We start from the raw sequence: 23,113 nt of genomic DNA on the forward strand, positions 1-23,113 counted from the left end.
GAATAACAAATGGTGGTGATATAACACTGATATTTCAATTTTATGAAAATATCTTCAATTTTATGAAAATATCTATAAAATATCAATTATAATCCTTAAATATCGATGAAAATGTGATCAGTATGTGTTAATATTTAAGTAACTACTGATAAATATTAATTAAAATTAAAAGTCTTGAGATTATAAATATTAATTAAAATTAAAAGTCTTGAGATGTACTCAAAACTTTTTAAAATATAAATATCACCATAGTCCAATTCATAGAACTAAACTTATAATTTAACCTGAATTTTGTTGGTACAAGATTTGAATTTCTAACCTAACTAAACATCAATCAGTGAGTTATGCTAAGGCCCGTAATTTAACCTAAATTTTTATACAAAATTAACTGGTACAAAATAGAAAGAAAAAGAAAAGTTATGCTAAGAATCCAAATAGAAAAAGAAAGGAACCCGGTTTATATCGACCGTTATCCGGTTCTATCCGGTTCAACGAAATCGTATTCTTGTTAAGGATCTTCATCTTCTGAGTTGTACAGTTCGTCGACGATCAGATCAATCTGAGGCCGAAAGAGCGAACAAGAAGGCTTCGGCGAATCTTCCGGTTACGATCTACGGCCAGATCCGTTCCTGTGGATGGTGAGGAAGAAGGCTTTGGCGGATCTGAAATGTTTGTTGTCTCAGTGAAGCCATTTTTTAGCATTCTAGTTCTCAGTCTTTCTTTGTTCTTGGTGGTGCTTCTCCTGTCGCCGCCCTCTTCGCTTTTCTCAAGCTCCTCACTCTCATCTACTCATAAGCGGTACGCTTCACTTTCCTTCATCTATTATGTTTGTGTTCTGGCTTCTGAGCAAACGATTCGATGATCACGAAATTAAATGTTGAAATTAGAATGAAGAACGGCTCGTTTTTGGCGTTTCTTTTTCGAAGAGATGGTGGAACTCCCACTTGAACTTGCACTGTTTAAGAATGTGTTCTTATTTTTCGCCTTTTAATTAGTTTTTGTTGATTACTTCGTGCCATGTAGTTGCGTAGGGAGTGGAGAAATCCATAGGAAATTGGAATTGCTTGATAAGATGAAGTTAGATTAGTAGTTTTTCCCCCAGATCTAATAGTAGGATAGGATAGAGGCCATATCGCCGGCCGCCCCGTTCTTTCGGAAAATTATTGAGAGAGGTCACCCAAAAACATTTTGAACTATCTAACTGTTATTAGGGGTGTGCAGATTTTCGAACGTGCATCAAACACTGTTATTAGGGGACAGCTCATTCTAACCTCTGTGGTTTATCTTAGTTCTTTTTCTGGAATTGAAAACATATCTAACAGTTCCGGTTGAAATACTGTGAATAATTCTTCTATAAGACGGAAGACTAATTTGACCCAACGTTCGTGCAGAGGCAACGCGGAAATATGGAGTGTCCGAAGGATAGCAGAGTGGAGGCCTTGCAAGTGGTGGCTTCAAGGTTACCTACCTGGTAAGCTGATTTGATTTTCAGTGACAACTTCTCGACCTGTTTTTTTTTTTTACTTTTCAACTTTTCGTTGATAAAATAATAGCAAGGTTCCTCGTTTGGTATACCTTTGGACTAATTGTGATGATTCGGGTACTATAAAATCCTTGAGTTGGAATTCATGTTAGACAAAATGCATGGAATAATAGATAAAAGGTTCTACGGACTTTATGTTGTATGTTGTTCCAGGAAAAAAAGGGTTAGAGTGTAACAAAGTGTTGGGAGGGGTTTCTGATTAGTTTTGATAGTCTGAGTCAGTGTTAATTGGCTTTCATTGCAGACATTTGGATTGGTTTTTTGAAATGCTGCAGCTCTGCCCGCTGATACCAATGGATATATACGTGTGGATTGCTATGGTGGGCTCAATCAGATGAGAAGAGATGTAATATTCTACGAGTTTTTCATAATTTTAACCTAAACTTTGCTTATTACTTTGTTAAAACTTAAAACTTTCTACCTAACAGCTGTCGCCCTTTATCATGTGTGCAGTTGTGTGATGGAGTTGGCATAGCACGGCTGTTGAATGCAACCTTGGTTCTGCCAAAGTTTGAAGTGGCTGCATATTGGAATGAATCGAGGTAATTCATGATAATATCTTTCACTTATGCATTGATCTAGCTGCAACTTTTTATTCATAAATCCATTGTAATTCTATTAAACTTGGCCTTTGCCTGTTGATGTCAATAACATGTTCATTTACTGGCTTGTGGGTCTCCTCCAATGTACTGGAATACATTTTCCATGTACTAAAAAAAATATTAGTAAGCTGCTAGCATGGTTAAACCTTGCTGTTTCTCCAGTGGTTTTGCAGATGTATTTGATGTCGACTATTTCATCAGTCAGATGAATGGTTATGTAAAAGTTGTCAAAGAGTTGCCGTCTGAATTTGCATCCAAAGAGCCTTATCATGTGGATTGTAGCAAACGCAAAGGACAGTTTGACTATATTGAAAGTGTCCTTCCATCATTATTGGAACATCATTACATTTCAATAACTCCAGCAATGAGCCAGAGAAGGGACAGGTACTTGAGAATTGTATTTCTTGACCTTTTAATTTAGTTAAGTATTTTGTTTATTGTATTTAGGAGCTTTCAGTTGATTCTCTTGGCCTTGCGTGCGTGTGATTCATTGACCATATTTTAAAATATTCTCCTCCCGAAACATTTTCCAGATATCCTCAGTATGCAAAAGCTGCCCTTTGTCAAGCTTGTTACAATGCTTTGCGCCTTGCTGAATCTATAGAGGAGAAAGCCAAGGAGCTTCTGGAGGCCATTCCAAAACCCTTTCTCTCTCTTCATCTTCGTTTTGAACCAGATATGGTGGCTTATAGCCAATGTGAATATCAAGGGCTTTCTTCTGCTTCTCTCGAAGCAATCGAGGCGGCTCGGGGAGATAGAAAACCCTGGACTGGGGAGTTGGCTGAAACATGGAGAAAGCGTGGGAAATGTCCTCTCACACCCCATGAGACAGCCCTCATCCTTCAAGCACTCCATATTCCAACTAATACGCATATTTACTTGGCTGCTGGTGATGGTTTGAAGGAATTAGAAGGATTCACATCGGTTTATACCAACGTAGTGACCAAGTCTAGCTTCCTCAGTAGCGACGATTTCTCAAGAATGCATGGCAACACAAAAGCTGCATTGGATTATTATGTGTCTATTAATAGTGATTCTTATGTAGCCACATTTTTGGAAATATGGACAAGATGGTTGCAGCGATGCGAACGTTCAATGGAAAGCAGAGGACATTGTTTTTAAGTAGAAGAGCTTTTGCAGAGTTCACTTACAAGGGCCTGAAAGGGAAGGAGTTGAAGCAAGCCTTATGGAAGACTCATAGAGATGATTTTGCCATGGGCAGGGGATCTGCATTGTCCGACTGTTTTTGTGAGTTCAAACTGTGATTTCAAGAAACTCAGGTTTATCATTTTGTATGTAACCATTTTCCCTCTCTATTATTTCATCTTCATTGTTGTTTTTTTTTTCTTTTCCTGTTCACAAGTGCTTTAGTACATTTACAATATTGACTCTTGAGTTCTTGCTCTTCCAGATTTCTACCCCTTCATGCTGAGGCAGAATAGATTCATATTTTTACCAGTTAAAATTGCAACCCATTTCTTGATAGAATCTATCTCAATTTTCCAATCTTGTGGGACATCATGTTGATTACATACATTGAATAAGCATGTGCTATAGCATATCAAAATTGGATGTCCTATTTTTTTTCTCTTCTTAAGGTTGGCTTGGCAATTGCTAGTGCTTTGATTACAATACTCATCAGAAGCCTTCTTTTTTAAAAGGATTCTAACTCTGTAAATGTTGGTATTCTGACTCAAATGCAAAAAGAGAAACAATCTTATCTAATTTATTTCATGGAATTTGGTCGTTCTTCCTACAGAAGAATGTGAAAACCAAGGTAATGGGCTAGTTGCTGCTGGTAATGATTCTCATCAACTTTTCTGTGGTAACTGCCAAAACTCGTAGCTTTTGGTTCAATCTCAATCCTTGGAAGTCATCACAAGCAAACCCAGTGCACCAATGAGGATATACTGCAAGTAAGAAACATCATGGATAAATTAAGCACAGAAGTTCAAGAAACAGCCTTACCCTTTTACTATTCAAGTGAAATACAAGATGGTTCGAAGTGTTTTGAATGATTACTGAAGAGGCGGCATAAAAATAAACCGATAAGAGCGAGGGAGAGGGGGGTTTAAATTTGGTGCAAACCTTTATAATTGGCTTCTCAGTCATGATTATAGTCACCCATCCCACGTATGGTAAGAACCTGAGAATCACAATCATGAGGATCTTTCACTTCTGTGCAAAGCTTCATAAATGGAGAAAGGAACTATATGCATAGCTACATGAACATAGAAGTGGAGAAAGCTGAAGCTGATAATCCACTTTTAAGCTAAAAAAATCATCTTCAAATCACTTCCTGGTAACTTTACTTGACAATCAAACGATTGCAATCGTAAAGATTTCTGGTGATGTTGGAATTTCATATGATGCTCTACTATATTTCATAATTTGACAAATAATTAATTTGGTCCATTTTGTGATACTGGTGGGGTGTGCTATTTTGCATAAAATGGAAAATGCGCAAACTTTTACCCGACAGCTCTGCCCATGATGTGGTGCCGTTGAAGCCAGAGCTGACCGCGTGCATACAAGAGTCTGTCGTCATCTCTGTTGTTATCTCCTGATGAATCAACACAGGCAAGTATAATAAGGGAGCAGCAGGAGAAGAAAGAGATGAAAAAGAAAGGGAAAATTCCAAAAGAAAAATACGAATCATGATATCAGATTTAGGTCACATCCCTGGTAGCCCAGACCCTTATATCAGTTTATTCCTCACAGAGGTTTTCTGATAATCACTATTTGAACTCTAACAAATTATTCTATCTTGTCCTACAAGCTGGCACCTTTAGTGAGTACATCGACTTCTCCATCATCTTGACGTTCGTGAACCTGAAAAAAACGAAACAAATCTGATTAGCCTCTAACTGTTTAATTCTTGGTTAACACCGACAGCATGACTTGGCTGACATTCCCATACCAAAAGGAAAAAAAAAACAACAAAACTAACATATTCTGCTTTACTGAAAATACTCCTCTCCATATAAGAGCAGGAAGTGGACAATAAAGATGGAACTACAGTCTGCCTTCAGGAACTCATAGTGCTTACTTCTGGAGAGGGTGACATGTGATGGAATAGATGATATATGCTTGAATATAATGGTAACACAGGTTTCATGGGGGATTGAGATGCAATAAAATAGTCAGCATATCGTATTCACCTTAATTACACGATGGACAATTGGAATAGGACGACCCTGAATAAGATAGACAACAGAAGAACACATCAGTGGAAAAGGAGTTATTTTGCCTTCTGAATGCATGACAATGAAAATCCACAATTGGTAAGCTATTGATAGTGTCCAGGAAGGTGAGAATGCTAAAACTTATGAATTCTTTAAGGTCGATAACCAACGAAGTGATCACTGTCCGATGCACATAAGAACTGTCTGTATTAATAGACTAACAAAATTTTAACAAGTACTTACATCAACATTAAAAACAACAATCTCCCCTGTTCGGATAGGATCTTTGCTCATGTGCAAGAATAAAATGTCACCCTGAACACAATTTAGATAATTGTAATTAGATGAGTAAGGAGAAAGTTAAAGAGTTCCTCTCACAAGACTAGTAATCCCCACACAGAGCTGTACGAAAAAACTTCAGAAGTAATAGAGGTCAAAAGCAAAGCTATAGAATACAGCTTCAAATCCCTAATCTATCAGTAAACATTTGACAATAAATCCTTTTATTTCTCTCCAAGAAAGATCCCTAATTGCCAAAGAATCCTCCACCTCCTAAAGAAAAGAACTTAGAATTTACCAAACACCTACACACCAGTGGTTGACCATTGGCCACAAAACTCATAAGTCATATCCACTGACCATAAAACCTTGCTCCAAACATTGTGCATAGTAGACAATAGATGAAAAACGGTTTCAACGCCCCTCTTCCCCAATCCCACCTCCTTTTTCCAAAGAAATCCTTTCTCAAAAAATACATTCAAGGAAAAAATATCCTCGTGGATGGATTATCAAAGGTTATATGGTAACTCACCCTCTTGAAGCCAGGCTCCATGCTTCCAGACAAGACCACAACAACAGGAGACTCACTGCCAGTAATGCACATCAACGCCTTCCAGATTATAAGAGCAGATGTAACGATCAAACCTGAAAATGGATTTGTACTGTACTGAGTATTTGGATCAAGTAAAACGGTTCGCTAGCACAGAAATTTAAACTTGACATGATGCAAAATGCTCAAATGTGCTGAATCCACTCGAAAATAAGAAGGATTAAGGAAAAAATGAGCTGAAACTACTTGTATGAAGAAATTAACTGATACAGAAAGCCGTAGAGTATGATTCTGATGAAACTGAGCGGGAATTCAATTCCAAGTGATACGACACAGATAAAGAACAAAAATGGTAACCTTAAGAACATACGCACCAAGAGTGAGAGCCTGCGAAAGAAGCTGACGAATCTGAATAGATTTGACGGAGTCGACGGTGTCACCAATCCACCCCATTGCGGTGCTTTTGGTGAGCCCCTACTGATTCTTACAGTTCTTGCTTCTGGATAATCGATTTGATTCTGCCGGACGCCTACCTAAAACCCTGAGTTCGAAGACGAATGCAGGATACTTTGAATCTAATTTTTGCCTTTTCCTTTTTTTTTTTCCTCCAATTATGAGCACTTATTTTCCAAGTAATAACTAGACTATGTTAAATCAAAAATTTAAAAAAAAAATAATTAGATGTAAAATAGGCTAGGTCGATTGGAAGTAGGGATGTTCGAGGGACCGGGAAGGCTTCCCCATCTCCATCTCCATCCCCATCTCTATCTCCACCATCCATTTAATTCTCCATCCTCGCGAATTCCCCATGAAATTTCATGCTATCGGGATGGAGATTCCCCGCAAAGAATTCACGGGGATTGATCCCCGTGGGAATTTTTTCCCATTTATTCTTTTACTTTTAAATTATTTGTCAATGCAACATTTTTCTTAACAAAATTTCTAATTAATTAATTAATTTTCAACGATAAAAATTTTATTTATATAGTCTAATCCTCCTCCGTATATTTGGTAGGTAGGAAAGAATATAGTTGTATTAGTATATATAAATATAGGAAGAATAATAAATTTTTTTAATATATATATATTAAAAAAATGCGGGGTGGGGAACGGGAAAAAAACTTTTCCCATCCCCACCTCGTGGAGAATTCAAATGGGGATTCCCGCCTCATTTAGGCGGGTCCCCACAGGGATGGCCCCTGGGGAAAATTAACATTATCTGTTTGCCTTGAAGTTTTGGTTTTTGTGATCGGGAGCATTTTAACCCAGTATTATTGGCTATGTCGGTGTCTTTCGAGTGATTTGGACTCTCTCTTGGTCATCTGTTGAAGCATAAATTTTTATAGCATTGTGATTTTTGTTGGCACTAAGTTGAGGTTTAATACTTCATTTGGCAAAACCTCCTATGAGGTAGAAACCTTATACCATCTGGAATTCGGTGGCGTGTGGGTTTTGGAGGGAACATTTGCGTCTCTTTTAATAAATGGGTTCCAAATGGCGGGTCCTTTCTTGTTCAATCCTGCCCGACTCTTCCCCTTGATCTTCGAACACCGATGGAGTTTGGGATCGGGACAAAATTCATGCTCACTTTGGGAAGATGATGCTCCTTTCATCTCGAATATTTCAGTCAATATTATCTCAGTTAATCGACTCATTTGGAATTTTGAAACGCGAGGTGTCTACACAATGAACAGTTATAGGCTAGCACAACTTCCTGATATATATTAAAATCCATCATATTCTTCTGATGATAATTTGCTACAATAGTGGAAGGGTTTTTGGAAGATTTAGATCCCTAGTGTTGATGCAATTTTTGGTAAGCTGGTCGGACTTGGAGTTGATGAATCGGATCGATCGTCGAGTGACCAAAGAAAGGTTGGGTTAGCTGGGAGAAGTCGAGACCCGGTAGGTTGTGAGCAGGAGAAGGACGAGATCTTACCGTTTGAAAGTTGAGGCGAAAGTGCCCTACAAAAATAGAAGGTGAGTAGATGTCGGCGTGATGCCAACCTATCACATTTCGATGCTTAGTATATGAGCTTAAGAGGAGAGAAGTAAGAGTGGTTTGAGAGAGAATGATGTACCTTGAAAGGTTAGAGACCCTTTCTATTTATAGCTTTTGGTGGCAATGTGAACGGGTTCTTGAAAAGTTATGGGAGGTGGTCAAAGTCAACTCCCACACTATATTCTGCTCTATAATAAGACCAATGGATGCACAAAAAGGAAAGGGTCCCTCGTGACTAAAATCCGCACTATGGTGAGGCTTAAAGTGGTACCATATTGGTGGTGGCCCAAAACGGTGCCCCAAGGTGGTTGATGGCCGTTTGGACAGCACTAAAACTCAAGGTGATGGTGGGCTGCAGATGACCTCCCCCAGCCCCTCATTTTGTGGTTGGGGGAGTTAATGCCACACAATGCGAAAGGCTAGCGCTGGTCTTGAGTGATGAGTTGCCTTTATGGACCAAACCTTCCTTTATTTTTCTAGGCTTTAGTCTACCTAATTTGACCCCTAACACCTAGTAAAAATTAAATTTTTTGTGTGACATTTATGTCTGAACCGTTTGTCAATTAGACTCGTTGGTTCAGGCGTGGATATATTGAATACTTGTATTTTATGTGGCATGAAGGGGGAATCTACCCTTCATATTTTATGGTTTTGTAAGAAAGTTCGGCCTCTTTAGGAGTCATTTTCCTCTTCTGGCTTCCCCTCTTCCTTGAGGTGTGGTTGATGGGCTTAATTTATTTCGTGACTTGGTGGAGCAATGTGTATCTGTGGTTTAGTGTTGAAGAGGTTTCTATTTTTCTTTGGACTATTTGGAATGCCCGAAATTAGAGGTGCCCACCGGCTACAGGAGGGCTTATTCTTGGCGGTTGGTGTTGGTCTTCTTCCGCTCCAATTTGAATCTGATCCCCTTCGGGTGTTCCAACTATTGAGCAAAGATCAAGTGGATGAATCAGAGTTCGGTGCTCTCCTCTCCTCCCTGAAGCTTTCCATCTTACTAAAGTCACACATTACACAACTACAAAATGAACCAAAATCCAGTTAATCCATTTCCTTCCCTTTCTTTCCATGTCATCAATTCAAAAGCAAAAAATTTGAGGAACCATAAACCTAACAAAGTTATCACAATCTATTACTAAATCTCTAACATTGGCTCCACTCCATTGCTTGAAAGTTGAAACTTCAGAGTAAAAATTGGATCTTTCCTCTTGAGAGATTCAAAACAGAAAATAAATAAATAAATAAATAGAGGTATAATAGAATGGTAGGATTGAAAACAAAAACAAAAAGAAATTCCTCACTTGTAAACAAAGAAGTGGTAATACTTTCCTACATACAATTATTCTACTACTTCGAGTGAGAAGAAATTAACTTCACATTAAAATGGTTTTAATCGTATACACTTTAAAAAGAAAAAAAAAAAAAAAGAAAAGAAAAGAAAAAAAATTAAAAAGAACAAAGTTCTCTCCATTCCCCTCATCAACTTGCACCAGAGAAGCAATTTATCAAGTCAAAGTATTTTGCTTCAATCCAATGGTAGCCTTCAGAAAATATTACTTTCAAATACTCGTGGAGCAGTTTTGTTACTGTATAGCCTCCTTAAACCAGAAGCATATCTGCAGAACAAAAAAAAAGGCAGTGGCAAGTTAAAAGTTAACGAAAATAACCGAAAACAATGTCATTGAATATACAATTTCTTGTAGCCGTTTCGTTTTTTACCCGAAAATCAAGAGGCCTAGAGCTAAAACCAATAAGAAGTACTGGTAACATTGGTGCTTGGCTGTTCGTTTCACGTCGGACCCTGCAGGGATGTACTTGCGGTTAACGTATCCGAACTGCGGTCGCATTAGGAGGACAAAGCCAAGGAGAAAGCCCGAGACGAAGCCTCCGATGTGCGCGGAGTTGTCAACGTGAGGCACAAACCCGACTGCCAAGTTTAAGGCAATGACCAGAATCAAAGACATCATGGCTGCACACTGAAGATCCATTAACAAACAGATCATGAGAGTGCAAAATCTTTAAGAGCATTTCGAGTTACTTTTAGATGTGGCATATTTTTATTGGTCTATTACTATTGCGTTCCAAATAAAATCTCCTATTGACCGATGTGTAACGCAGTCTTTTGTGATATAATATAGAAAATTGGAATGGAAAATTAAGCTTTTTGGTACCTTATTTGAATATATTGTCCAGTTTGTGATAAGCTCAGAAAGCATTGCTCCCAAAAGCCCAAAAAGTGCACCAGAAGCACCAACTGATATGGTTGGATTTTCTACTGGATTGATATTCAGAGATGACAGTAAACTCCCACCAAATCCAGACAGCAGATACAAAAAGCCTATTCGCACTGCCAAATCCAAAAAAGAATCATCAAATCGGTTTCGAGAGATTCTTTCAGAGTAAGTTTAGAATGACTTTTGAAACGGTGAAAAAATGACCTTAAATCCCTTTCCGAACATTTTCTTTAAAACCTGTTAAGGAAAATGGTATCATCGTACTCCCAAATATCTCCACAATGATATAATATTGTCCGTTTTGAACATAACTCTCGTGATTTTACTTTTGGTTTCATCTAAAAAGTCTCATATCAATAGAGATAATTATCCTCATCTATATACTATGGATCATTTCCTTACCTAGTCAATATAGTACTTTGTTTCCATTCACTTTGCAAACCCAACAAAATCCATTTCAAAATCAGTCTAAAAACACAAGGCAAAGTCAGAAGCTGCAACTGCTTTCACATGAAAGCACTTTTTTTTTATAAAATTACTCCAAACCCACCTTAAAAACAGAGACATCTCTGTTTTCCCTTTAGGAGGTGCAGAAAGTCATGAAAAATGAAACTATGACTGTTTAAATCTTAATCAATAGTTGCAGAAGTGCTTACAAAATCCAAATTCTTGTTCGAGTCGAATTCCTACAAAGAGAAGGCTGAGCATATTGGCAAGTAAATGAACAACTCCAGCATGAAGCCAGATACAGGAAATCAGGCGCCACCCTTCGCCATGCTCCACTACTGACTCTCTGTCCAGTGCTCCATATCGTTTCAATCTGCAACACCATTTTCCAACAGCTTAAATATCAATAATAAGAAGAAAAAAAAAAACAAAACAAAAGGTTCGGTATTCAAACTTGCATCATTTCCTTCTCAACCAATATCGATAATCACTTGCGTTGAGCCTTGTGCTAAATATCAAGTTCGATGGAGAGTATTAAAAATATGAATAAATGAACATAAGTTTTTGGGTTGAGCGACTAATATAGTATGAAAACAGGAGTTCCGATACATGAAATTATATAATTTCCTCCTCAATTGATATTGATCCTCTTGTGTGTTAATTTTCAAGCTCCCAAGCAAGGAAAGTATTGAAAATATGAATAAAAAGTTAAATTTAACACATCATCGAACAATCAGTTGTTGAGTTTTGTGTTAATGCTCCAAGCTCAAAACCCTGGAAAATATTTAGAATATGAAAAACAAGAATTAAATTTGCTGTAATCTACCAACTTAAACAACGAAACATTTCAGGTCGAGAGATGATTTAACATAGATACAAGAGCAAGGGATTCTGTATATATAAACTACAGTAATTACGTCATATCCTCCCCCAATTAATTTGGTACTAGATGAATAAGAATGATCCAACAGATTCATGAAAACAAAAAAGCAAGAAAAAGTTGGTCCCCTTTCCCCCTTGTGCAGAAACCAGAAAATTTTGTTTTCTGTATAAGGGTTACGAAATTTCATCGAGATAAACAAAACCCATATTTCAAAATTGCATAAAAACGAAGAAGAATTGATGGGAAAGAGAGAGGGATTAGAGAGTTACATATTAATGGAAGGGCCGAGGAGGGGGTTCTCTTGGAAGGGCTGGAAAGAGAAGCGGCCGAGTTCGGGGTAAAAGAGGCAGCGGCGGGGGCCGGTGACGGCGGGGCAATTGTTCTGGTACATGGTGAAGGCGAACATGGCGATGTTGGCGATAAATGTGAGGGGCATCAGCCAGGGGAACCAGGGCTTGGGCGGCGGCGGGTAATATCTCGGCGGAGGCGGCATCGACAGGGGCTTCCGGACCTCGAACGACATCGACTCGATGTCGTCATACGGCGGCTGCGGCGACACCTTCTTCCCCATTGCTGCGGCGGCGGAGGCGACGGGGGATCGAAGGCAGTGCACAATAGCGTGGAAAGGGGAGGGATGCTATTGTGCACCAGTTGTTAGAGTGAGAGAAAGAGGGGAAATAGCCAAAAGCCAACGAACGATTCTTGCTATTGGCTATGCTGCGTGTGGGTGGTTCGTTAAGTTAGGTACTTTTTCCCGCTAATAGAAAACTCTCATATTACCTAATTGCCCCCCTTCCCTTCTCCCATTTTCATTCTCTTTTTAAGATTTCTCTTCTATCATATGGATTATTGCGTCATGTATTAATGCATGGACGTGAATATATATATATATATATATATATATATATATATATATATAAAGTCGGGTCAAATACGGGTCCATTGTCTAATGTGTATATTTGATAGGTAAATATTAAAAAAATATACTTGACTCCCGATCAAATCTTGTTTCTTATAAAATTGAAGACTCGTTATAAAAAAAAAATAATAATAATTCTTATTTTTACATTCCTGTCTTAGTTGTCAAACATTTAGTGATGGTGAAAATAAGATTGTTCCGAACGGAGTAATTATTTTTCAATATTAAGGGTTGCGTAACAACGACTAAAATTGAATAAAATTATAAAATTTAAGGACGAAAATGGATTTAAACCTAACAATTTAGTTTTGAAACTATATATTTTATAAGCTTATGAATATATTTAGAAACCTTTGAAGAACTTTCATGATTATTTTATTTTAGACTCTAAATTTTCAAAAGCTCTATTTTGATTCTTTTAATTTTTTAGTTTATTATATTTTGATCCATCAACTTTCCAAATGTCTAATTTTTAGTCCTTTACTATAAAAAAATAACTATTTTAATTATTTATTTACTTTGTTTTAATAAATGGGTCGTATGACTTTGATTATGTGTAATAAAATGCTAATATGGACCCCTTTTTTTCCAGGAAAATGTAGACATGTACTGAAAGTATACTTTTGCGACTATTTAAAGAAAAATAAATATATTATGGGAAGTAGGCCTTAGGTAAATATTTCGATCATATTGTGAATTGTGTGGTCCCTTTTATGTCAGAGGAATGAAAGATAACCAAAACCATCTATTAAATTGAGTTGGTTTGATAGAGCGACATATGTCTGTTTGGTTTAATTTCATAAAATAAAACATTAGTCGATTATTTAGGTTCGATCTTGGTCTATTTAGTGGATGGGTGTTGGATTGAATTTAGTTGGACAATCAGATTTATTTTTCAAAGCATTCGATTTCAACGTATGATTAGTTTTCAATTATTCAATAATTCACTTTGTAATGTTAGGAATCCTCGCCAACATAACAATTTTGAATTTTGTATCTTTTGAGTAAACTTTTCTTTGTATATATTCTATCAGGCAACTTTGTACTATTTTCAATTATGTCACTAAATTTTATAGTATATACTTTTATTTAATTTCTATTACGAAAAAACTATTAAAGAAATGTCGTAATATGTCCATTAAATCAATATTAATTAACTGCGTTGTAAAAAAATTAAAGTTGACGAGGTGTAGTTAGACAATAAAATAGCCACATTAATATCAGCTTAGCTCAACGCTAATATATTCGGCTCATTTCTTAAGGGTAGGAGATTCAATCTCCCATTCTCACATTTGTTGTAGTAATAAAAAAAATAGTTTTATAGACATATTACGTCAATTTCTCTTAATAACGTAATTTATTTTTAGTTCAATAATTTTAATTTCAATAATTACGTGGTGGGGATTAAGTCATCAACTTTATAATGATAATATGTATTTTATCTATTAAACTATGCTAAATTGGTATCCTAACTCTGAATATAACAATTAATACCTTATGTTCTACAATATGTTTCAATTAATACCTAATGTTCTACAATATGTTTCGATTGAAATATAAAAAAAGTTACACCAAAACGAGCATAACTCAGCGGTTATTTGAATATATCTCTAACCAAGAGGTTGAACTTCGATCTCTCACCCCACACATTTTACTAAATATATATATATATATATATATATATATATATATAAAGAAAATTACTAATTACTAATAAATGAGAAAGAAGAAAAAAAATAAGTTGAAATATTATGCCGTTCTTTATTCTGAAATAGTCCACAAAATTAAAATGAAAATACCGGTTTGGAATGTAACAAATAACCCCAAAAAATAAGACAGAAATAAAAAGAGGAGGCCCATTTCCATTTATGAATGGCCCACAGACACGGTTCCTTTCAATTTAGGGGGGAAAAAAGGATAAAAAATAATTAAATAAATAAACAATTAAATCCACTCGCATTGCCGATCCCGTCGTTCACCGTCTCCTCGTGGGGGACTTTCGGAGCTTTACTTCAGCTGCTTTCGCGGATCGTTCATGTCTCTTGACTTTCTCTCATTCACACATTCCAATCATTTTTCATTCAATTCTTCCTCATATTTAATCCCAAGGAATCCATCGGATCTGATCTCTTCTCTTCACACTCTACTCGGATCTCTTCGTTGGTTCTTCGCTCCCAGACGTTGGAATTTCACTGCATCTCTCTGCAAATCCAAGTTCGTTCTCCAATCCCTTTCTTACTCTGTCTACTGTTTTTTTTTTTGTGTGATTTTCAGTTCAATTCACCGCTCCTTTTCGTTTTCAAACAGATCACGCTGTTGGATGTTCTGTTTGTGTGTGTTTCTGATCTGATCCTTTCGCCTGATTATGTTTTACTGGAAAATTGGTGGATTATGTTTTTTTTGTTTCTTCTTACAACTTCTTTTGAAGTGGATGGAACTTGTTTTCGGTGGTGTAGGTGAGAATGGAAGGTGATTTGCTTCACGGGACGCTTCACGTCACTATCTATGAAGTCGAGGGGTTGCATTCTGGTGGTGGATCCAATGTCTTCAGCATGGTACATCTCTAACTGTTTACTGAAAAATATTTGTATTGTGGTTGATCTCAAATTCTGTCGCGTCGCCGATTTGTGATGTTCATATCTGTCGATTCCCCCCCAGTCCTTACGTGTATAATTTGACTTTCTTCACTCCGGAGAAATTGAGTTCGTTGCTCTAGGCTAATTACTGAGATGATAATATTTTGGACATTTCTTGGGCGTGGTCACTGTGTCACTGTAGAGGTATTGAAAGCTACAGAATAGAGGAGAGGAAATTATCGCTATGTTTTAGCTGGAAGGAGTGAACAGGAAGCCTACTTACCTTCACTCTCCAACCCTTCTTTTGGATGGTTCTTATTGATCTGTAAATTGTCTTTCCAACCCTTTCCTTTTAGTTGAATTTTCCTCCCTATCATTCCTCTCTGGATCTTGGTTTTCAACATTAAAAGGTTTATGCTCCATGCTTATACTTGATGGCGAAACTAAATGAATTTTGAAATGTTGCCTTTTTTTTTTGTTGAAATTATGGGATTTAAAAAAATAATACATAATTTTTATGTGATAATAGATCTGTGTTTTCAGAGGGGTAAATGTTCTTTCTAATATTCTTCTGCTGGCATATGTAAAGAGGTTGATTATTACATCGTATTTTAAGAGTCAGTTTACGATTTAGTTGAATTGTGAATGTAATGCATTTTTATGGTGTAAGCCCAAAGATCTATCCTACAACATGGTAAGCCTGGGGACAACATTTATATAATGTTAAAAAAAATGGCACTCTTATCTACCAATCTATCCTTCTGCTTTTCTGTCATTCAAATGGCTTACTTGAGAAACACTTATTGCAGTTAATGCAAAACATTGAGGAGGCTGTTGGACTTGGCAAAGGAGTTTCCAGACTATATGCGACAGTAGATTTAGAAAAGGCTAGAGTTGGGAGAACACGGATAATAGAAAATGAACCCTCTAACCCAAGATGGTACGAATCATTTCATATTTACTGTGCCCATAGGGCATCGCATGTTATCTTCACCGTGAAGGATGATAATCCCATTGGTGCAACTTTGATTGGACGGGCACATATACCTGTGGAAGACATCATAAATGGGGAGGTATATGAAGGATCAACTCCACTTGTAGATGAAGATAAAAAACCAATTGAAGGAGAACCTAATATTCGTGTCAAAATGCAATACTTCAGTGTTTCTGAGGATCGCAATTGGGGTCGTGGTATAAGAAGTCGTAGATTTCCTGGAGTCCCTTATACATATTACTCACTGAGACAAGGCTGTAAGGTTTCTTTGTATCAAGATGCTCATATCCCTGATAATTTTGTTCCTAAAATACCTCTTGCTGGAGGAAAGCATTATGCACCCCACAGATGTTGGGAAGATATTTTTGATGCCATACAAAACGCAAAGCACCTGATCTACATCACAGGATGGTCTGTTTATACAGAAATTGCCTTAGTAAGGGACTCAAGGAGGCCAAAGCCTGGAGGAGACATCATGCTTGGTGAGCTGCTTAAGAAGAAAGCAAGTGAAGGTGTCAGAGTTCTTATGCTTGTCTGGGATGACAGAACATCTGTCGGTTTACTAAAAAAGGATGGTCTGATGGCTACTCATGATGAAGAAACTGAACATTTCTTTCAAGATACTGATGTGCATTGTGTCTTGTGCCCTCGAAATCCTGACGATGGTGGAAGCATTGTTCAAGATTTACAAATCTCTACCATGTTCACTCATCATCAGAAGATTGTTGTGGTGGATAGCCCAATGCCTAGTGGAGAATCGGATAGGAGGAGAATTGTAAGTTTCATTGGTGGTCTTGATCTCTGCGATGGCAGGTATGACACACCATTCCATTCCCTTTTCAGGACATTGGATACTGCACATCATGACGATTTCCATCAACCAAATTTTCCTGGTGCATTAATCACAAAAGGTGGACCAAGGGAACCTTGGCACGACATCCATTCCCGGCTTGAAGGGCCCATTGCCTGGGATGTCTTGTTCAATTTTGAGCAACGGTGGAAGAAACAAGGTGGGAAGGATGTACTTGTGCAGCTTCGAGAACTTGATGAAATAATTATTCCTCCATCTCCTGTTATGTATCCAGATGACCACGAAACCTGGAATGTTCAGTTGTTTAGATCAATAGATGGTGGGGCAGCTTTTGGCTTCCCCGAAACTCCCGAAGATGCTGCTAGGGCTGGGCTTATCAGTGGGAAAGATAACATTATTGATCGAAGCATTCAGGACGCTTACATTAATGCTATTCGGCGAGCTAAAAACTTTATTTATATTGAAAACCAATATTTCCTTGGAAGTTGTTTTGGATGGTCTCCTGATAATATCAAGCCTGAGGATATTGGTGCTTTGCATTGTATCCCAAGGGAGCTTTCCCTTAAGATCGTTAGTAAGATTAAAGCAGGTGAAAGGTTCACTGTCTATGTAGTTCTCCCAATGTGGCCAGAAGGAATTCCAGAAAGTGGATCCGTTCAGGCGATATTAGATTGGCAAAGGAGAACAATGGAAATGATGTACAAAGACGTGATTCAGGCTCTTAGAGATCACGGTATCGATGAAGACCCTCGTAACTACTTGACATTCTTCTGTCTTGGCAACCGAGAAGTCAAGAGGTCTGGAGAATATGAACCTTCAGAAACACCGGAGGACGATTCTGATTATTTGAGAGCTCAGCAGGCCAGGCGTTTCATGATTTATGTTCATACCAAGATGATGATTGGTAAGCAATGCTGATATGTGTGTTATTTAACATGATTCCTAAGTAGCTCAGTTCAACACTAAAGCTTTACATCAATTTTAACTTCCATACCAAATTTTCAGTTTTATCATAAAATCATTTATCTTTCTCCTTTTTTTTCAATCCCTTTTGGATAAGAAGTTTAATCTTGACTGGTGACTACTTACTCTTCAATGTGGAATGCAGAAGTTTGCTAACTACTTAACTACGAGTTATTTTTGTTTTCTGGACATGTTTGCTTTCCTTTTATGAAATGACAAGAGTTAAACATCTATTGCAGTTGATGACGAGTACATAATCGTTGGATCAGCCAATATCAACCAGAGATCCATGGACGGTGCAAGGGACTCTGAGATAGCAATGGGAGCTTATCAGCCATATCATCTGTCAATCCGTGAACCCGCTCGTGGTCAAGTTCATGGATTCCGTATGGCCCTATGGTACGAACACCTTGGTATGCTTGATGAATCTTTCCTCCAGCCAGAAAGTGAAGGGTGTGCCGCGAAGGTTAACAGAATTGCTGACAAATATTGGGATCTATACTCAAGCGAGACACTTGAGAGGGACTTACCCGGTCACCTCCTCCGCTACCCCATAGGCGTATCCAGTGAAGGAGAAATCACTGAGCTCCCGGGATTTGAGTTCTTCCCTGACACAAAAGCCCGCATACTCGGAACCAAATCTGACTTCCTCCCTCCTATACTCACTACCTAGTCATATTTCCTACTCGGCCACAGGTTATTGAAACTTATATCTTGTTTTGTAACTTCCGAAGACATTTTATAGACTTTGAGTTCTATTCTTCAATACTGGTTAATGTAACTTTGGCTGTGTCTTTTGATGTTTTAATGTTTAGTTTAACTTTCTTGTGGTATTGCTGCTGTTGCTGCCTTGTTTTCGTTCTCATAATCCCAGACTCTGAGTCTTATGGGGAGTGATGATGCAAATATGCTTGTTTTTATATGCAAAATTTGACCCTTTTGCAAAGGACAATTTTGCCACTCCCAAATTAGCTCATCTCTTGGGGTGGATTCTTTTTTCGGATTTTTCCCACAAACTCTTTATCTTTTTTGTGATGCATTCCAGATAAACTTGGCCGTTTATGATCCTAATATCAAGATCTTTAGATAATATTTGCCAGAGTTTAGAGACTATATTTGTCTCTAGAAGTTGAATCTACATTAATACTATATCTCGTAGTAAATGGATTTGTTCATTTCACGGCTACACAAATTTAGAGTTACATCACGGTACACGTCTTATAAATTTCACTTTGTTAAAACTACGTTGGATAAGAGATTTTTCTTAAAATATAATTAAGGGCGGAGGATTTGAACTCTTACACATTCTTTTTATCAACTAGTCATTTGTTTTATTAAAATATCATACCAAACAACAAAATTGCAAAAATGATTGAATTGAGATCGGATTGATGTGAGATATGCTATATGCTAATAAGTTAGTTTGAACAAACTTTTAAGTATAGAACTAGATAGACATAATTCTAATAGTTCATAAACCAAATTTAAAAATTATCAGGAAAAAAAACATCCAGTAAATAAGCATCAATTACTTTATTGTTGGATTTTTACCCTCACCATGGTTGTACTAAAAGAGAAAGATAAAATAGGTCAACAAATAAACAAGAAAAAATATTAAGGAGATAAAAATAGAAATTGGTTAAAATATCAAAGATGGAGAAATAAAAAGGCTAAATTACAAAAAGAAAAAAAAACCACCATGAATTTTGCCTTTGTTTACAAGATATCTATATTATTTCAAAATTTTCGATATTTGTTTATTCAAAAAATATATATATATGTATCCCTGAACTTTTACGAACGTTTAAAATATAGTATAATTGCAAACATTCGTTAATAATTTAAACAAAAAGTCGACATGATAAAATTTGGAACAAAGTAGTAATTAACACGGAAGTTTCTTCCACATTTCCTATGTAATTTTACTCTAGAAGTCTTCTTCGTCCATCATCAACAAAGTTGCTTCCATTGTCTACCCAATTTTGCTTTAATCTCTCTTTTAAAAATGATAGCATCTTCCACATTTTTCTTTTTTTCAAAACAAGTTTTCATATTAATTGTCACGTCACACATCAATCGTTGGTTCAAAATAATCTATTGAAACTTTAAATAAAGAAAAAACTTAATACTTTAAAAAAAATGACAAAATTCATTGACATTTACCAAACACCCCACAATCTCACTACCAACTTAAAACTTAAAAGCAGCAACAAACAACCCCCCAGAAAAAAAAATCAAAATAGATAGATTTGTGTCTGTTCTTCCAAATCTCAAAGTTGATCCATAGATTCTTTTATTTTATGCCCATATTTGGAAATCCTCCGCCGATGGACGAATCATTGTCCCTCTTTATCTTTCCTCAAAATTTCAACCGCAATCCCCTGTTTTTTCTGTCTGGATTTTAATTTTTTGATCTTTTTTCTTTTCTTTTTTCCATTTTTGGACTTAAAAATCCATTAAAAGTTGACCCTTTGAGCCCCTCTTCCACTCTCCCATTCGGTGCACTCTCAACAAAATCCAACCATTTTACTCTCTCTCCTCATTGTTTCTCTCTCTACATTCTCAATAACACAAACAAGAAACAGAGCTTTTTCTTTTTCTTTTTTTTTTTAATTTCTTCTTTATTTATGCCGACGGAATCCGTCTGAAAAAAACTCTTCCCTTTTCTGAGCCGATCATGTCGTCCATTTTGAATTCTTCCAATTTGGTTTTCGCCACCGCCATGGTCGTCTCCAGCACGGCGGTGCTTCTCTCATTTTTCCGGCATAATAAGCCCGACATCTCGCCGCCGCCGCCGCCACTCCACGACGGCCGCACTTCCCGCCAGCCCGATGTTCAGATTCTTCGCCCATGTCTCTCTTCAGGTACAATTAGGCAACAAAAAAGGGAAAATATTCAATTTTTTGGGGGAAATTTTGAATTTTTTTTGTTGGGGGTTTGTTGCAGGGGGGAATAAAGAGAGAAAGAAGAAGAAAGTACAGTTTGCAGAGAATGTGAAGAAGAAGAAGAAGGTGACAGAGGGAGAGATTATTAATGTTGAGGAGTTTAAGAAAAAAACCGACAGAAAATTGAAGAGAATACGATGCAGAAATGATTTTGCCGGAATTCAAGTCCGAGGAATGCCGGAAAATCGAGTGGCTCTCTATAATGGAATTCTCAGAGATCGATCTCAGAGGGTGGGGTTTTCATATTGAACAAGAAGAACAACATTATACAAACCAAAAAAAAAAGAGGACAAAAGACAAAAAGACGAAACTTTGGTGGGTTGGATTCTTCTTCTTCTGTATTTTTTTTTTTTTTTGGTTTTGTAATTTTCCTTTCTGTTCATAGTTTTTGATCTTGGATTTGTAATTTTGTAAATAGTGAAGGTCTTCTGCCCAAGCTTTGATTTTATTTTTTTTTTTGGCCTCGTTTTTTGGGTCGGATGTTGGGCAATCGATAGGTTTTGTTCAGGTGTAAATTGTAATTATGTTGTTTGGTTGATCGGAAAGTTGAAAAAAAAAAAAGTTGGGTTCTTTTTTGGTTCTTTCTATGGTTTTCTTTTCGATCGTGGAAAGAAAGTTGGAATTTTCTTTTCCCGGAAAATGTTGCAGAAGAAGAAATGGGAAATCGAAGAAGAAAAATCAGCTGTAATTGACACTACTCTTTATTAAAAAAAAAAAAAAAAGTCTCTTTCTTATTTATTGAACTTTTTGAATTTGACTGAGAATTGAAGGCTGTGTTTGAACTTGGACTTTTTGACTTTGATTTTGCGTTTTTTTTTTTTCTTTTTTTCTCTTTTGTTAATTTTAATTTTTGAGAAAAACTTCACGTATTTAACTCAGCGAATTAAATTTAACTTAAAATTTTTAGTTTTAAAATTAGTTCCCTCTATTAGTTTAATTTTTAAATGTGACTGTTTACTAGGATAGATGAGATTATTCTTGTAGGTGTTGTTTTAAGTCAAAGTTTGAATATTTTGGTGCTTTTAATTTTGTGGCTATCTTAGAATATTTTTGTGGTTGAATGAATTTTGATATTTTAGTATTTTGTTAATTAGTTGAATAGTTGGTTTTAAAAAAAAATTATAATTAATTAGGTAAATCATTTAACAAAGTATTTCGTCTAAAAAAGTTAAAGAAATTTCAATCCATAGTTACAAATTTGTCCTAAAAAATATATATATATATATAGCACATGCGTGACTTTCCTTACCTAAATGTTTAGTTTGCAATTTGCATTATGCTATTTTTATATAATTTTTAATTCTTTTGCTATATTTAAACTTACATATTTATTTATATTATTTTTGTAAAATTTTCAGGAAAAAACAAACCTTACTTGCGTAGCACGTATTAATTAATGGACCACCTTTTTTAAATAAAGTATTAATGGTAGGAAGAAAATTTTCAAATGATGTATTAATTGCATTATTGAAAAGACATGGAAAAGTAAAACGCACTAATTAATTAAATGGTTTTTTAGCCATAGAATTTAATAATATTTAAGTATTTAAATTAATGAAGAATACAAAAATAGAGAAACTAGACTCCTTCGCTTTCCAAGATTGAATAAAGAATATGATAGATAAAAATAATAATAAAATAAAGAATATGAGAACCTATTCATGTCTCCTGTCAAAAGATCGTAAGTTAAAATTCTTCCCCCGACATGTTATACTACAAAGGGAAAGAAATTAGGATATATCATGACCATTTTCTTCTAATAATTAATGCTTGGATGGACCAAGGGCTTTTTTGTCATTATGCATTTCATAATTTTGGTAGGGTGGAAGACTTTGAGAATATGGGTCTCATGTCATGTAGTTGGTACTGTTTTTCTTTAGTCAATATATTTGGTGTTTTGTATTTTAAAATTTTCTTTCTTGAAAAGTGGTTGGCAGTTGAAAATTTTGAATTTCTAAGATTCTATAATTCTATTAAAAACTATATACACACACTATATATATATGTATGTATATTATAAACTTGTATATTAATCTGAATAAACTTTGATAAGTAAGATACCTATTTAGTGTAAAATCACCTGGATCACTTAAATGAGAAGCTATCCACATATAGCTCAATCAAATCGTATTGAAATCTTTACAAAAATAACTATGAATAGCAAGAGCTTCCAAGATATCTCA

At 36.2% G+C, this 23,113-nt stretch overlaps 5 protein-coding genes across 5 annotated transcripts; 3 read left to right on the forward strand and 2 right to left on the reverse strand.

Annotated features, from left to right (window-relative positions):
* Positions 1-525: 525 nt before the first annotated feature.
* LOC111014763 (O-fucosyltransferase family protein) lies at positions 526-3,651 on the forward strand. Its single transcript, XM_022289582.2, is given in 7 exon segments — positions 526-798; positions 1,392-1,471; positions 1,819-1,889; positions 1,997-2,085; positions 2,308-2,529; positions 2,679-3,193; positions 3,196-3,651. Coding segments are annotated over 7 exon segments (1,323 nt in total). The 5' UTR covers positions 526-667; the 3' UTR covers positions 3,411-3,651.
* A 53-nt stretch (positions 3,652-3,704) lies between these two features.
* LOC111014776 (uncharacterized) lies at positions 3,705-6,992 on the reverse strand. The gene is made up of 8 exons (XM_022289598.2): positions 6,534-6,992; positions 6,142-6,254; positions 5,574-5,645; positions 5,307-5,342; positions 4,932-4,977; positions 4,621-4,708; positions 4,234-4,291; positions 3,705-4,055 (listed from the first exon to the last, which is right to left on the reverse strand). The coding sequence occupies exons 1-8, from the start codon at positions 6,610-6,612 to the stop codon at positions 4,005-4,007; spliced, it is 543 nt and encodes a 180-aa protein (XP_022145290.1). The 5' UTR covers positions 6,613-6,992; the 3' UTR covers positions 3,705-4,004.
* A 2,436-nt stretch (positions 6,993-9,428) lies between these two features.
* On the reverse strand, positions 9,429-12,519 carry RBL5 (RHOMBOID-like protein 5). Its single transcript, XM_022291309.2, has 5 exons — positions 11,992-12,519; positions 11,049-11,212; positions 10,330-10,505; positions 9,878-10,134; positions 9,429-9,774 (listed from the first exon to the last, which is right to left on the reverse strand). The coding sequence occupies exons 1-5, from the start codon at positions 12,291-12,293 to the stop codon at positions 9,702-9,704; spliced, it is 972 nt and encodes a 323-aa protein (XP_022147001.1). The 5' UTR covers positions 12,294-12,519; the 3' UTR covers positions 9,429-9,701.
* Positions 12,520-14,593: 2,074 nt separating this feature from the next.
* On the forward strand, positions 14,594-18,818 carry LOC111016045 (phospholipase D alpha 1). Its single transcript, XM_022291295.2, has 4 exons — positions 14,594-14,855; positions 15,098-15,196; positions 16,027-17,926; positions 18,225-18,818. Exons 2-4 carry the CDS (start codon positions 15,104-15,106, stop codon positions 18,656-18,658), a joined length of 2,427 nt encoding a protein of 808 aa, XP_022146987.1. The 5' UTR covers positions 14,594-14,855; positions 15,098-15,103; the 3' UTR covers positions 18,659-18,818.
* Positions 18,819-20,210: 1,392 nt separating this feature from the next.
* LOC148208843 (uncharacterized) lies at positions 20,211-21,500 on the forward strand. The gene is made up of 2 exons (XM_088117806.1): positions 20,211-20,849; positions 20,932-21,500. The coding sequence occupies exons 1-2, from the start codon at positions 20,663-20,665 to the stop codon at positions 21,177-21,179; spliced, it is 435 nt and encodes a 144-aa protein (XP_087973932.1). The 5' UTR covers positions 20,211-20,662; the 3' UTR covers positions 21,180-21,500.
* The last annotated feature ends 1,613 nt before the right edge of the window (positions 21,501-23,113 follow it).

Source organism: Momordica charantia (genome assembly GCF_013281855.1).
Source record: "Momordica charantia cultivar OHB3-1 chromosome 9 unlocalized genomic scaffold, Mcharantia_2.0 BLBB01000009.1, whole genome shotgun sequence".
Taxonomy (NCBI): domain Eukaryota; kingdom Viridiplantae; phylum Streptophyta; class Magnoliopsida; order Cucurbitales; family Cucurbitaceae; genus Momordica; species Momordica charantia.